Source organism: Dromaius novaehollandiae, chromosome 4 (assembly GCF_036370855.1).
Source record: "Dromaius novaehollandiae isolate bDroNov1 chromosome 4, bDroNov1.hap1, whole genome shotgun sequence".
Lineage (NCBI taxonomy): Eukaryota > Metazoa > Chordata > Aves > Casuariiformes > Dromaiidae > Dromaius > Dromaius novaehollandiae.
In genome coordinates this window covers 23,648,309-23,665,387 of record NC_088101.1, presented here as the reverse complement: position 1 = coordinate 23,665,387, position 17,079 = coordinate 23,648,309, and the positions used below count along the sequence as shown (strand labels likewise).

Sequence of the window (17,079 nt, the reverse complement as noted above, 5' to 3'; positions counted from 1 at the left end):
GTTTACTCGGTTTGCTTTCTAAAAGCAGGTTTTGGGAAAACAAGTTTTTGTTTGATTTATGCTTTTCTTTTTTGTGAGGAAGTCCATTGTTAAGCAGTGTGTTTATTAATAGAAAATGTTACATGGATGCTGGATGCAGTAGAGTCATAGCATTTGTATCTGTAGAATTTTTTGCATGCTGTGCCAGAAAGTGAGTAGAATGCGCTTTATGTTGCTCTTAGCTGTTTGCGTGGTGGTTGTTTCAATGTTTTTAATGCTAACTTTTTGCCAAAAAAGCTCTATTATTTTCTTTATTTTTGTTTTAATGTAAGTATTGGTATCAGGGAGAGCTAACAGGATTATTGCAAGGCAACCATAAAATAGACCTTATTCAGATTTTCATTCACTATTCTGTAAAACTCAGCAGGACTTTGCAAGTCTTCGCATACTGGGATCAAGAGGCATCTAGTCCTAAAGTTTTTTGATGGTTTCTCTTACACTTAAATCTGTAGGAGACATTACCCACTAATAAGGTCTTGAAGGAACATATTACTAATCAGAGGACTGTTCATGAATATTTATATCACAATCTTGCTTCTATTAGTAACTCCAATTTATTAGGCATACTTATGTCATAGGGCTTATATATATAAATGCTAGCATATAAGTACCTGATTTTGTGGAGTATTGTTTTCCATATGATTGAAGCTTTGGAAACATATATACAAACACACACTGGGAGAGGTTTTTCCCCTTTGCGCTTTATGTACAACTCACAATGAAGTGTACATTCCCAAGTAATTTCTAAGCAAAACCAATTTACAGGTTTTATATGAGAGTACATGGCAGGCAGTTACCAGACATCACCATATACAATAGTCCATGCTGAAAGTGTGCTGGCTAACTGCTATTTCAAGCTTTACTCTTCTTCTTCTTCTTCTTCTTCTTCTTCTTTTTTCAAGGGAAAGAGATTTGGAGAAATTGCATTATAAAATGACACAAAGACCTCCCACTTATTCTGTGCTGCTCTGCCAGGGCAGCAATTGGTAATAATATACCTGTTTCTTCCTGAGTCCTTATCAATCCATCTGTATTTTTACTTGATCACTTTTGTCTTAATACTAATGCAAGCAACCCTGCTTAAAGGAAAGAGGTCATTGTTCCTCACCTTAGCAGCTCAGACAAGAAAATGAGCAAAGCGTTTAGTATGAGACCTTGTGAAAGAAAGAGCCTCTTCAGGTCCCCAGAGCTTCAAAGCCCTGTGTATGTTGATCATGAATAAGGTCTTTGCATGCTGCTAAATTCAGAGAGATGATCTTTTTTTGCTGGCTTGCTGGTTGAGGAAATCCTTATCAGAGATACCCGGTTTCATCTGCTGGCAACAGTTAACCTTTGTTTTAGCTCTTGTCACTGTTCAGCATTTGTGAGCTGGCTCTTCTTGCACGCTCTCATGCTAACAAGAATGTATGTACCAATGAGAATTGTTTTTCTCTTTATCTTGTTCTTGCTCAGGAGCCCCAAACTACAGTAATCCACAATCCTGATGGAAATAAGGTATTCAGAAAGAATTGACTCCATCTTGCTTTTCCAAACCACACATTTCATCCACTATTCTAAAGCAGAATAGGGCCATTCCAAGAATTTATCGAGGAAAATCTCATTCCTGCATTTGTCACCCCTGGTGTCTCTTGAGCCTGTTTCACCTGCGTTTTGTTGCTGCCGTGTGCGTTCTGTGGTCACTGAGCTTCTGAAACTCTTGGGGGAATCAGTAGCAGTTGACAGAGTTCAGTACCCTATGCAGCCAAGCTTGGGGGGTATTGTTTGTTTCTTGTTTCAGACTAAAATTTCTACATTCTAAATAAAACAAAAGAATGCTGTTCTCAGAGCACGGTGAGATTATATTGGAGACTTTGTGTGGAGTTGTCACCTCAGATAAAGGCATACTTTCAGCTCATCCCATCTGCTGTTTCTCAGCATGCTTGTACACCATGCTGTGACATGTCTTTTGCACAAGGCTTTGGTTTTCTTCCATAACATCACTGAGCAGTTTCAAAAAAATTTAACATTTCAAGTGATAAGGAGCTCTTTTGATTTTTATACGTTTTTCATGCTGTTTTCTTTTTTCCCGTGTATTGTGGTGTTTGTGTTTGGCAGCTGATTCCTAAAACGTGTTTTGTTTTATTTTTTTCATGCATGGACTTGAAAAGGGCCAGGAAATACCATCATTTCCATATAACACATGTTCCTAGGTTTCCTGCAAAGAATTTCTCTTCAAAAAAAAATTTCACTGCTTGCAGTATTGACTTTGAGAAAATTGTCATATCATTTAGCTGATCTAATTACCTGTGGTTATTGTATATGTAAAGGATTGAATCTGAGTGAAAAAATAACGCATGCAGACATTTCTCAAGCATGGAAGAAGTGCTGATCGTGTGTATTGTGCTTGTATATTCCATTTGTTTACGTATCCTGCATTTGTAGAGCACAGCTTTTATTTTCATCTCACTACTTTTTCAGCTCCCAAAGTTTATATGCATAGGCAACAAACAGCCTGTGTTTGAATTCTAGTCTAATCTTTATCACTAAAGCTGCTAAAGCCCCCCACCCCAAAAAAAACCCTGAATAAAATATTGGCATGACTACATCTACTTGACTTTATTACATAATTTTTAGCAATTCAGATATTTAATGTCCCAAAAGGTCACAGTAGACAAGCAAACCACTCAATGTGGAGAGTTGCTCTTAAATTTCTTTGTCTGAAAAACTGAGTGTTATACTATGGCAACTGGAATGGATGCTTCAATATTACAGGCAACATCTGCCGTGAGAGCTTGTGCATGATGTTTACCCTTTGTATGTGTGTGGAGTTTTTATTTACTTAGAAATACTCTGTCTAATATATATAACTGATAGAGCATGATCCATCTGTGTAGAGTGAAACATCTAACACCAGCCGGTATAGGAGAAGCATGATGACTTGTTTCATTTGTGTGTGGATTGATTCATGTAGCTTTATTTATGGATGCACATACATTTTGGGTTTTAAGGTCTGAGTAATACGTTAACTGTTTTGAACATTTGTTTGACTCAGTAAGGGGCACTGTCAAATTAATTTTTTATTATTTGATTATAAAAACTTTCTAAGAACTGAAAACAATACCACTCCTATCTTCCATCTCTCAGGTAAATATAACCCACATAAGTCACAGCTCAATAGCAAAAAGGATTAAAAAGAAAACTGATGTTACTTTTAAAAAAAGTAGACAAATAGAAAACCAAGCGAAAAAACTATCAGGCTTTCTAAAAAATGTGTGCCTATTAGGTTTGACAGTGTCCTTTTTGAGTTTTTCCCTAACATTTCATGTTTCCGGTAATTCATGAAAGACTAAAATACAGTATCCTTGCCTTTTTAACAGTGTGGTGGTTTAAATATAACTGTCTGATAGACAAGTCATTCCTCTGGATGGCTGGGTGTTCAAACATTGCTTCTACAAAGATACATTAGTTTATCGAAGTTGTCCTCATAAATTTATCAATTCTGTCTCCTTCAAATTTTTATCACAAAAACAGCATAAAAATGACTTAAAAAGTCATATCCAATTTTCTTAAGATCACTGGGAGCCTTTCTGTTTGTTTTAATATACATTGCATCAGGTCTTAAGGGAAAAAAGAACACCTGCAAATTGTAGCGTGCAGAAGTCTGCATATTAAAAAATTGGAATGGAATGACTTATTTTATACAGTTGGTTAATCACTAAGCTTAAAATGGCAAGCTCTTCTCCCTGGCTGACGTAATTCATATAACATTTCAGACGGACTTTGTACAGTTGGATGTTAAAGAAAAACAAATTTCCTTTACATTCCTGTGAAGTCAAAACATTAGACAGCAGGAAGTGTGTTTATGTTCGCTTTTGAAATGAATGGGAATGTTTGACATCGGTTTCAGGTGGGAATGTCTCAATCTGTGTGTGACATTTGTGAATTACATCCCACTCTGCTTCAAGGCTTTGCATGATCTCTATAACTAACTAATTTTCATAGGAACACAAATAAGGCTTGGCATATTTTATATATTCTACTTATATTTACTTCTCAACAGGAATCAACAGAAAGTTCCAATACAACCATTGAAGATGAAGATGTGAAAGGTATGATTTTTAACCTTGAAACATTTGGAAAAACAGTAACATAGATTGTTTGAATTAATTTCATTAGGTCATTAAAAAGAGAAACTCCTAATGAATCCTAAGGGAGAATGATTTTTTTTTCCTTTTGTTAAATAAATGACTTTTACACACTGTATTACTTCTGACATTTTCAGATTTAACACTGAGTTTTCATTTAGCAAAATGCAGTTTGCCGTGGTTTTTTTGGAATGAAGAATATAAAGTTAGTGCTTGTTACTTAAAATGTTAGCCCAGTAGTAATAGAAGTAGATTAAGAATTTACATTTCAATGCTTTCTAACTCCAGTTTAATTCATGTACTTTTAGCATGTGCAGAAGTCTTTGTGGGTTTTTTTTGGTTTCGGGGGGGTTTTTTGAGGTCACCATTTTAATTTTTATTCTGTTCAGATGCCAGTGTTTCTTTGTGTTTCTCTTTTGTTCTGGCCATACAGTTATTTCAGTCTTCTTTTATTTTTCAAAAAACTAAAAACAATGATTTTTATATAAAATCAGCTCTGTGACCTCACAGGTATTGTTTTTGTTTTGTGTCTTTCTCCAAATATTACACTGTGATGTTACTCATACTTATTTTAATAATATTTTGTTTTAAAAACTGTATTGGGTTTGTGAATGATTGTTTCACAGAGAGATTGTTTTTTAGCATCAAAGTACCAGGTTAGGCATATAGTTGAAACACAAGCCAGAGATGATAGTAAAAAAAATTGGAGAATAGGAGAGAGAAGATGAAAATTCTAAGTTAACTGTTGTAGTATAAGGTATGTTTTATGCTGTAAGTAGTAAAGTGCCCATAGGAGTCATCGTTGCTGTGTGTGTTAGCACAGCTATGCAGAGGTTTGAACCGGCTGGAGATCTTTGGCTGCAAAAGAGTACAGGAATGTTTTAGAATTTAGAAGAGATTCAAACATAAGGTAGTTTGAATCATATCCAAAAAAATGTAGTGTTTTGTTTCTAGTTGGTAGAACAGGTACTATCCGTGTTTGATAAAAATTTCAGTATTGCCAGAATAATGAACGTGTCCTGTTTTAGGATTCACTGGCATTTGTTAATCAAACATTTCACAAAGAATACAAGATAGCCTGATTTCTTTAATGGGGCACACCATTGTCTGAGTTATAGTCTGGAAGTCCAGATGAGGGTCATTAACCTGGCAATATTGTGTGTGCTTCCTGTCCTGAACAAATAATTTATTTGGTTAATGAGGAAACAGCACATTTACACACAGCCTCTAAAGGCAAACAGATTCCAATTCCACTCTCCTAACGTATACTATCAGATCTTTTCCAGGGTTCATATAGCGTATTTGTTATTCTGCTGAGCTTATTTTTATATTTCAACTATTATAATTTTAGCAGAATCAATAACATAGAAGAGATCTAAAATATTCACATAATCTTGCTTCTTGAGAAGATGCTAGTTGACTGTTCTGTTGCTGCAAATGTTGTTAACCAGGAGGTTAGGAATGGCAACATGATTATCAAAGCTAATCCCAGTCCTATGCCCCATAAGGGAAGAGCAAAATAAATACAAGATCCCTGTCCTTTATGCAAAAATTCCTCTACTATCCAAATTTTAATTACTTATTTATAAGCTAAATTCCTCCTCTTTCTGATATGCTTTGAAAAATATTATACTGAATGTATCCTTAATTGTTCCCTTAGTTATCTTTCACTAATGAGAATGAGGAAACTCAATTGGGGCAGAGGAACAAATTTATGTTCGGGACAAACTTAGCCATTGAACTTTTTTTATATTACCGAGGGTTACTGCACAAATGTAAGACCAACAAACCAAGCTGCAAATTGCTTTGGAGAAGTATGTAAGGCCATCCTTTCTGAGTAACAGTTTGTGTTCTGTAGGATTTTTATAAGCTTTCATCCACAAAGTAAGGAACTTGAATTTTTGAAGACAGAAATTCACTGACTATGGTTTGGGTAGTTGTAACATACCATTCATTAAAAGGTGAATAAAATTAAAATTTACTTAGAATAATAAAACAATATAAAAATCCATTATTTCTTGTAGGTTGATGATTCTTCATTAGCTGTTTTTATGACTATACAGCTTTCAGATAGGGACTACATTTCTATTCTAATTGTGCAAAAACAGAATTAAGAGTTTGTAATTTCTGTGTACTCCTGTATACAAATAGTTGGTATTAATAATACAGGAGACTTCAGAAGCTTAAAATCATGCTCTTATCTAGTGGGCTGTCAGCTTCATTGAACAAACCGATGTTTAGTGGGAAAAATGGACTCAAAACATGTGCATAAAAGTGTCTCATACACTTTTTTTATACCAAAAAAGTTTGCATACGCTTTCATTGTTTGGCTGACCAATGCCAAGAATGCAGTAGGATAAGAAAAGCAGCAATTTGTACAATTATTTTAGTAACCTGTAGAGCAATAGATTTTTTTCGCTGTTTACATTTTACAGTTTCACTTAATATCTTACTATTCCTTCACAATGAAGAAGAGGCATTTTCTTGTTCTAATCCTGCTAAGATAAGTTGACTATCACTAGTATTAGTTCCAAATGAAAGCTAAGAAATCCTTTTTTTTTTTTTTTAAGAAAAGGTTCCAAAATGGTGCAGACTTCTTTAGAACAGAGTATATGTTTCTTTCTGAAATTCACAGTGGGTATAAAGGGAAGAATTCACTGGAGACACCATTTAACATGGATATATGCAATTCTACTGAATGATCAAAAATAAAAATTCTGACTTTCAGGATTTCACTTATCAAATTCCTTTCACAATGCTTGAATTTTTAAATTATTTTTGCTTCAGTCACAGCAAAAAGAATGCCTACAGAGCAAATAGAAACTACAATAATTCATTAATTCTGATTTTGGCAGAAGTCAAACATTTTCTTGGAGTTCTTTTTTCTATAAATAATGAAGGCCTATTTTTTGAATATATTTCATGACTACTTTCCTATTATGTTTGCTTAGTTTACTAGGAAAAAGTATGTTATTCTGTTATTCTTAGTTGGCAAATCCAGGCTGATTGTTAGAAGGTTGATCAGTACCTTCAGAGCTGAGCATTGAGAATACTGATATGTCTTTTTATGGATTGGTTGTATACATTTATATTGATTATACTTACTTTATTGACACAATAAGTATTGTCATAGAGGTGTCAGCAAATCATTTGCAGTGGTGTTGCCTCTGTAAAAACCAATTAAGTGGCACTGAACTTCACTTGTGTTGAAAATATAGCAGATACCATTTGCATTGAAAAAATCAGAGGCATACCAAAATAAGCCATTTTGCGTGCCTTTTCTCAGAATACTTTGAGATTTGAAAATGCAGATAATTTGGCATTAGCTTTACCAGTATTTGACATCCTGAAGTCTGTTTTGATAAACCTCTTACTTTCTGAGTTTTTGTAGCCCTCATGAGGAGTCCAGGAAAATTCTTGAAGCTTAACCAAAGTTTGGAGTTGCTGTGTGAAGCCCTGGTCACGTGGTAGCAGCTGTTGAAGGAGTTAGAGTGAGGCACTGTGTTGAAAATACAGACTTTATGTCGTGCCTTATATGAGATTCGTGGAGCGTTTATCTCATGGCATCTTAGCTCAGGCTTGCACAGGAGATCAGAGCACACCTGTGGGATTCCCCCGTTTCTTTTTTCTGCTGTGACTCTTGGCACTGCTTTTGGAAATACTGGGGAACTCAGCTGGTGTACAGGCTAGTATCTGCAGTCTTTGCACTGAAGTAAATGGTGGAGAGAAGATTTTCTAGGTTTGTTCCCTCATTGTCTGTCTCGCACCATGCGCTGCTAGTAACAATGCAGCTGTAAATTATGATTTCTATTATTGTATGAGCTGGGGTTAGCTCTAATTAAGTCACTGATGTAGCGCTTTGTTCTCCAAGTTTCAGTGAATCGTTTCACCTCCACTTGAGCAAACTCTTGGGTACATTAACAGCCAATACCTGCTAACTTTAAATAACAGCCTCGTGATAACAGTTTGAGTTAATGGAATGTAATGGCTTAGAGAACAATTACAGGTATCTGCAGCTGATGTAAAGGAAAATGCAGTGTAATTTAACTGTATTCATAACACTTTTTATTTCCTCCTTCAGACCATTATATGTAGTTTTGCAACTAATCTCATTAAATGAATAATTTAATTACAGGGCCTCTGCACAGTGATATAACACCATGTTGTAACTATAGAATTTTTACCTGTAACTTTTTGTTTGAAGCATAGCACATAAAATTGTATCTCAGGAATACAATTATAAGAAAAACAACAATGCAAATGCTTTTCCTAATACTTTGATTCCGTAATATCACAATTAAGATTAAATGACCATTACGTACTTTATTCCTAAAACAGAAAAGAGGATCTGGTTTTAATCACAGATCTGAGAGACAAGAGATATTTGTCATATTCTTCTTTCTGCTGAAGCTTAGTGACAGATATAAAATGTTTAGTAGATTAAGTTTCTGCTATTTGTAGGTTCCTGATCTTTTACTGCGTAACGGTACAAAGGGCAGAAAGTGAGTGAGCCGGTAAGATGAACTGAGGCTGCACTGCAGCAGGAGTGTTACACTGTTTATTTTTTGGAGACTGCATGAGGAGGAACTGAAAGATGTTACCCTTCTTGCAGTGAAGTAAGCAGAATACAATGTGCTGTTGTTCTTCACCTGCTCTGGAAGGGAGGTGGAGAAACTTTTTCCCAGCTGTGAATGAGTTTGAACTGTAACATCTGGGATGATCATGGCAACCTCTTGCACTGATGCAACTGTTCCAGCACTGGGTCCATGGCCTAACACTTGGCACGTACCATTGCCTTGTCCACCAAATGCTGGGTGCACATTTTATTCCAATGTGTAGGGAGTTCATTTTCTGTTTATTTAAATACCAATATAATCTCCCTGCCACTAATTGGTTGCAAGCTTACCTGTTTTTCACTTTTTAATATTCCTCTCATGCTTCTAATCTTTCCACCTGAGGCTGCTTTTCAGAATGTTTTATTGTGAGTTAAAGCCAGCAGTACTCCAAGGGTCTATTTGCTAGAATGATTCAGGCAGTAAGCAGTCCTGCAACTCTGACAGCTCTTATAAGCTCAAGCTTTGCACTTTAGCAGGGCGCTTTAGGAAAGATATTTTACACTTTAGCAGGCTGCTTTAGGAAAGATATTTTCTTTCTATCCTAAACTTGGCTTCTTGGCACAGATTTTCTAAGAAAAGGGTAAAAAAAAAAAAAAGCTGTTTCCCTTTTAAGCTTCAGATACTGGTTACAGCTGCAGATAATATACTGACTGGATTGACTGGATCCCTGAGGTAGTAGGGAGGATGTTCTCGGGTTACCTGCTGTATCTGTCTTTACACATGTGCTCAAGATGACACTTGGAGCTGTAGATGAAATGTTCCCCAGCTGCCCCTCAGGTAATAAAGGACCTTCAAAACTTTTTTGTTTTTCTCCACAGTGTGGAGTATGATTCATGTGTTTGGAATAATCTGTGTCCTGTTGATACATGGGTCACCCTTGTTTTCTTTCTGGCTTAGTTTGGGGGGAGGGGGGGGAGTCTGACCTTATGAAAAATCTTTGGATTTATCATGTATATGAATGGAACTTAGTAACTGGTGATTTCTCTGAGGACATTTTCAACACTATTGTGACTCTGTAAGCTTTGTCACTTCTAGAGTTGGAGAAGCACATGATATCAAAGAGATAGAGGCTTTCTTCCTATAAAGATGGGAAAGAGGCATGCCACTCTGTGAAAAGTAAAATTAACTCATGTTTTATGGAATTGCAGTGTGACCTATACCTCACAGAGAATGGCTTTTCTTTATTAGGGTATGCAGTCTGTGCACTTCATTTCCTCTTGCTGTTATTCTGATATTGTGCATGAACTGCACAAAGAGGCATAAGGTTCCTTCCTTTGTACAGACTACCAGCCCACACACATTTAAAACATTTAGCTTTGCATTAAGTGGTTTTCTGATTTCAACTTTTTAAAAGCAGCATTAAAGTTGTGTGGATAATGTGAATCTGTGTGTGATATATATCCAGGACAGTGACGTTTTTGTGTGTCCGCTGGGAGTGTTTGTGCATATGCATGTCTATATAAAGTACTATTAATGTTATGATTAACTAAGAGATGTAGCAGTTTAATTTTAAAAAACAGCCTTTAAGCAGCTATCACAAATGTGTCTTTAGGAACAGATTCTTATGTCTTATGATCTATCAGGGAATGCATATGTTATTCTCCTTTCATGTCAGGATCTCACCTATATTTTATGTTTGAAGGCAGGTATATCTTTAATCCGAAGATGGTGAGATCAGACTTAGTTTTCATTTGTTACATCTCATGTAGAAGTTTCCTTTCAAAAAGATACAGAAAATCTTAGTATCTCTGCCTTTGTCTTACTTACATAGGTATGTTTTTACATCTTTTAGAACTGAAACATTTTATTTTACTAAGAGCATTACTTGGCAAACAGTGATGAGCTTTAAGAATTCAAGGAGTTAGCTAATTCAAGATTTTGAGTGTGAAATTATTTGAAGCTGTAGTTCAGGTGCCTTGCTCACAAAAGTTTCTGACAGTAACCATTGAACATGTGCTGTCTGCATGACAGTGATCATTCCTAAATAAAAGGGCAGGAGTGAAAAGAAAGAGCATACTGAAAAAATGGACCGTAGTAAATGCCATCTTTCAGGATTACTTGTGGGATTTCTCCTTCCTGTAGTAATGGATATAATGAGACTGGAACTCTGGCAGCATCTCTTTGGTATAAGATTGATGTATTTTTGCTGTAGAATACCATCATTATTTTTGCCAGCAATACACACAAACTTTTACAAAGCTGAGTTGTTGAATTTATCACGGTCAGTAAATCTAGATCTCTCATGGTTATTATTTTGCCCCTGGAGTTGAATTAATGAAAACAATACTAGGAGTGATGATTCCCTGTGGGCAAAATTGCTGAACTACAGGACACTTAGAGAGCAGATAAATTCTGGCTAATTTGTGCTGCTTAATATCTCTGTAAGGTACACAGCTTTAAAATGTAACCATTGAGAGGGCATTTATATTCATATATTTTTCTAATGTATTTCATTTCATACTTTTTTTTTTTTAAACAGCGTAAACAAACTAATTTAAACTAATCAATTTGGAATATATTTTCCTAAAGAAAAACTTTTAAAATCCCAAGAACATTTTTTTTCAAAATCCTACATATCTCAATACTGGATAGAGGGGTAAATCTGCACTGGCATCTGAACAGAGTCATTAATGGCTACCACCTTACCGCTTTTCTTTGACAGCCACAGTTCCTTCCAAAAATACATCATTAACATTGTTTGTGTGTTCAAAGTTTTTATCAGTTCTTACTGTTTTAAATTAAATATCATTCTTTTTTTTGGCCTTCTCTTTTTCTGTCTTCATATCTGCTTGACCCTCATACAGCTCTCACAAAGGAGGGTGACATGGAGAGGTTATGTTCCACCCACCACTCCTCCTCTTCCATTGCTTCTTCATCTTACTGGTCACCATCCTTGCTGTGCCCCAGCGGCCGCTCCTGCTGCCAGTGTCTCCTGAGGATTCTGATCACCCTCTACCTCTTCATCTTTGTTTGTTCATATGTTGTGTTTCTTTCCATCAATTCAGCGGGCAAGTCCACGAAAAATGCAAACTCACAGAGTCATTCGCTTGAATCTGAGCTCTCCCACTCCACTCCTTCCTCTGTACTGTGTAAGTTGAGAGACTCATCTGTTCAGATGATCTTTTCTGTCTCTCCCTCCCCCCCCATCATGTGAGAGTAGCAAAAAAAAGGTAAATACTGTCATCTGTCTGGTCTAGAAGTGACCATTTCTTAGGGTTTAAAAAGTACGAGGCTCTTTTTTTAACCTATTATTTCTTTCTCAGTTTTTATTACTTGTAAAAATGTATTATCAGCTGCAAGAGCAGTATAAATAGGTATGTATTTCAGAAAGTTACCTTGCAGTGGTTATCTGTGGATTGGACAAGTCTTCCTTGGATCCTGAGGGCCACCAGATTAATTAGCAGTTATGCTTATGAATGTCATCAAGTTACTTTCTTTAGCATCACCATTGATAAAGCAACCTTAAACCTGCTCTGACATGCTATTAACATGCAGTACTCATTCATGACATCTGAGAACTTACATACTGCTTAAGAAGAGATCTAGGATGTTTAATGACAAGTTAACTGTAAAGGAGATATATAGGGTGAGGGGACTGTGTCTGAACAGTTTAAATTTGAGACGGGCATGGTACTAGTAGTTTGTTTGCTGGTAGAACAGCAGAGGCCTCACCAGAGCATTTAGAGTGGAGGAAACTTGTGAGTTGAAACTGGGAATAATCTCCTAAGAATGTAAGCTCTGTTCGCCAAATTCTGATCTTACATCCTGTGTGTATTAGGATAATTCCACTGATGCTAAGAATGGACGTTTGCACTGGTGGTAAAGGTGAGATCAGAATGGTCCCTTTAAAACATGAACTGCGTATAATTGGCCTGAACCTGATCTTAAATTTGAGTGGAATTTTTGCTGAGCATTACTAACAGAGGTGAAAGGAGAATCAGTTCCAGAGATTATGGGCTTTCGCAGGTCACAACTAGAGGCAACTATGGCTAAAAAACCTAACATTATTCTTAGGGAGATACAGGATAGTTAGGTATTGGCATCTTGGAAGTGCCTTGACACTGACAGGTGAAGCACTGCTGCACAACGGAAAAATTACTGTAAATTCTTTATATTACTGTTTTGAGAAGTGAGGATCAAATTACTTTTTTTGTAGTTGTAAAAACACTACCGAATCAGGGATTGACCATCTAATGACACAAGGAAATTAATGATAAATCTGTCAAAGTGACAGTGGACTCTGAAGTATGGACTTCCTTGCACAGAGAGTAGAAGAAACTATATTTGCAGTGTAGCTTTCTGCTACACTTTGTCAGGAAGTTTTAGCACCACGACTGTATTACAAACTAGAACTACAAATATTGACAGCTCAAGCTGGACAGAATCTTAGCAATGGGAGGAATTAATAGGAAAGACATGGACTTGTATAACCTTCCAAGCTATCAGTAACGCATCCCATAAGGGTATTGTTCCATCTGTAGCATAGATCCCCAGAAAATCCATTATGTACCCTGAAATTGTCAAGTTTGAATTCTAGCTGCCTTACGCTCCCTGCTTCATTGTCCAAAGTTAAGAGTGCTAAGGTCACCGTTGATATTTAAAGGTAGATATAAATGCCTATTTTGTTACTGAATTTAGAACCATAGAAACCTAGAAAAAAAGTATGTTATTTTAGTGTCCCTGGAAGAGTGTGGTATATAAATGGCATAGCAGCTACTGTGACATTTTAGGAAAGTGAACAATTTCTCATTTAGTCTGTTCATTCCAATACTGAATTGCAGAAACAAGCAAGCTCCTTTGCCACTTTGTTCCACAAAATTAACTTCTCAAAACTCCTATAAAAGCTGCAGATAGAGTTCAATTTAAGTAATACAATGATGATGCAATTAAACAACCATCTGCTTTATGCAAAATGATTGTTAAATGTTATCCTGATTCTGCTCAGTTACAAGACAGAAAAAGTATTAGGGGAAGCTATTCTGGTAATGCTAGTTGGAAACAAGGTGGTGCTACTACCTCTGGTGGTTAGCCTAACAGCTGAGGTCTGTGTAAATGATTTACAGATCTGAATTTTACAGAGCTGTGTGGAGGAGGTTATAGTTTTCATATTTGAATAATTCTGGAAGATAGAATTTTTGAGCTTGCCAAAATAATAGTAATAGGGCAAAATAGGGCAAAACAGCTGAAGTTATCTCAGTATCTGAATATGTACCAGACTCGCTTGTATTTTTTTATTCTTTATGCTTGGAAATACCTTTTCCCAATAGCTGTGGTATTTAAGTTAGTTCTCTGACTAACTTTAGTGATCACAGCAACTGTAAAGTCCCTGTAACTTTGTCCTAAATTATGCTACAGTTTAGAAAGTAAGATTCTGGCATAATATGATTTTAGAAGTGGCTAAGATATGCTGTGTTTTCTGTAGCTTTAAAAGGAATCGGCAGTCCTGTGACCAGAGAAAATTCAGAAAACCGAAAGAACATATTGTCTACCACGAACAGTAGGATTAATTCAAGTACATGCAAAAAGAACTTAATTTTGAAGTGCTGAGAGAAGCTGGAGACAGTCTTCCGTAATCTTTTATGAATAAATGTGAGGAGGAAAATTGAGCAAAAAAATACTAATAAAGATGAAAACTGTATTTAGCTAAGTGATGCCATTAGCAACTGTACAGTACCTGATTCAACCAGAAACCTGCATGTGGTTAAAGAACAACTTTTACAATGTTTGGGCAAGGAACTTGGCAAGAAGGGAAAAATTAAATATATCTATAGGAATTGAAACTGTTGCTGAAGGAGGCAAACCCAGAGATTTTAGACTGGACGTGAAAGCAGTAGAATAGGAATGATAACTTGAACAAAAGGTATCAAATGATACTCACTTTTCAGGAAAGGCAGAAATAAACATATTGTAGTTGACATTAGTGGTGTGATAGGCTGTTAGGGTAAAAACTACTGGCATGGATAACAGAAAATGCATGCACTTGGGCTAAAGTCATTTTGAAATGAAGTTTTGTTGGGATAGTAGTAATCTATTTTAGAATATTGAGGCAGTTTGTAGAGATCTCTGCAATACTGTTATAAACTATTATGAACTATTGGAGTTGTTTAGATTTGGCACACTGATACTCACCAGCAAAAAAGATTGGAAAATAGCTACTATAAATAGCTGTATCCTTACAGCTATGGATAAGTCTCACTAGCAGTGAACAATATTTAAAAAAGAAAATCAATGCAAGGTAGTACTACTGAGACTTTTTTTGTAAACTACAGGGATGTTGTACTGAGCTTGTCAGAGAGAATGACATAGGCTCAAGTGATCATGATTTGCTTCAATTCAAATTAAATCACAGGAGAATTCAAGTCAGAGACTTTTCATTTTAAAAGAGCAAGTTTTGAGAAGCTAGAAGAAAAATTATGTGGTGAAGTCAGACTAGAAAGTTTGGGTCAGGGCAGTCAGAGGCATATGCAATTTCTTTATGACAAAATTCTCTGGAAAATAGGAAGGGCTCCAAAGTTTAACTGGATGAATAATCGTATCTGACAGCCATTTTGTGATGATACAATGGTAAGGTGAGAACCGAAGTGGTCTTCAGTATTAGCTCTGTATAGTATGAGACTTAATTGACCCTGTGTTTGCATAAGGTTGTTCGCTGAGTAGTGATGGGAAGGTAGTAAGCAAGAAGGATGTTCGGTGATTCTTAAATGCCAAAACTTGATAGATTTTCATCTGCTGTAACAGAAATGGGAAGAGGATGATGTAAATGTAGTGTGTTGACAAAAGAGAAGTAGTTGAGGAAGGATTATCATGTAGTTAAAGTCCTGAAAAATAGAACATCTCAGTTCCAGTTTTTGTGCTTCAGGGATATGTTTTTAAACTTAATGCAGCTTCCCTCTGAGTTAAACGGGCTAATACCACATTTCATACATTCATTATTTGGGGGTTATTATTATTGTCACAACACACATCTCGTTGCTTTTAAAGCATATTTAGATATTTAGAAGGAAAGAAATACAGAATTGAGGATTATTATTGGTTTTCCATTGTAAAGCGCTAGTTGTAAACAAAAAGATTTCTCTGACTGAAATAGTAGAGTGGTTAGGTTCGAGTACAATTTAAATAAAAATGTGTACAGAGACAAAGCCTATCACTGTCTTTATCTGGACTTTAAACGTTCTTTTGAGACAGCAGCCAGGCTCCATGATTAATGTAATGTGCTGAGAAACTGTAGTGCAGTGTCTTGTAACTGCAGGGACCATGATGTAGCTCTGTTATGAGACCACAAGATGTTTTTTCATTAAAAAATGAATATTTGCAAATATTTGCCACACAGTATAAATATCAGCATAATTATATGGTAACTCCAAGCAGGGACCATCTTTAGAAATAATTAGTTTCACATAAATACAAAGAAACTATTTGCTGCATATGGCAAGTTGCTTAACATCACAATATGATAAAGGTTTAAAAGAAGATGCATTCACTGCGTTTAATCTTGTTTGTCAGTATAAGCTGAAAAAATAATTTGCTGGGATACCTTTTCAGATATTTGCTTAGATGCCTAATGAATTAAGTTTTCATTAGGCAAGTAGGACACCTGTATGTTTTCCGAAATGTGAAAGATGATCAGTGGCCTAAAAAAAACCCTGCAAACCATCTACCCATAGTATATAACCATAGTATATACCCGTATTATAAATTGTTGAATGAGAGTGAATCACTGGAATCAGCAGAGACTAGGAAAGGGATATTACTTGCAAGATGACAACTCAGATATTGTGGTTCAAATCAAAGTTTAAGATACTTGGGGCTGCAAGAGATGGAATGAGGGGCAAGTGTCAATCTTATGTACACAAAATTTTGATAACTTCTTGAATGATAAATGAAGCATACCTTGTCATCTGAGAATCATGGTATTTTTCATGTGCATCTAAGATTCAATCAGTCGTTTTATTTATGCAGCACCTTCTTTTATGGCTTCCTAAAAATTACTTCTGTGGAATATTGATGGAATAAATTTTAAGAGAAATTATCAACAGAGTTTTTTTGAATGTTGATGTGAATAGAATATTTTTGAAAAAATGTGACATTTGCTGTGTTCCTCTCTGCTTCTGCGGCAGCAGTGCGTGCTGTAAGGTTGAATGACATCTGTGCATCCACATATGCAGAGTTCATTTTACAGTACAGGATACAATTTCTAGTCTGTTTCTCATTTTTTCAAATTTTGGTTATTTTCAAGGTATGGAAATAGTATTAATGGCTGTATGCTTTCCATCTAATTGCTGTTTGTTGGGGCCTTGTTC

General features: G+C 35.8%; 1 protein-coding gene across 6 annotated transcripts in view; it reads left to right on the top strand.

Annotated features, from left to right (window-relative positions):
* Window positions 1-17,079, top strand: part of CAMK2D (calcium/calmodulin dependent protein kinase II delta) — a 177,511-nt gene that overhangs the window by 142,847 nt on the left and 17,585 nt on the right. For all 6 annotated transcript variants that reach the window (XM_064510622.1, XM_064510620.1, XM_064510621.1 and 3 more), the window contains one exon: window positions 4,079-4,127. In XM_064510622.1, coding sequence (XP_064366692.1) covers window positions 4,079-4,127 — 49 coding nt within the window. The remainder of the gene's footprint in view (window positions 1-4,078; window positions 4,128-17,079) is intronic.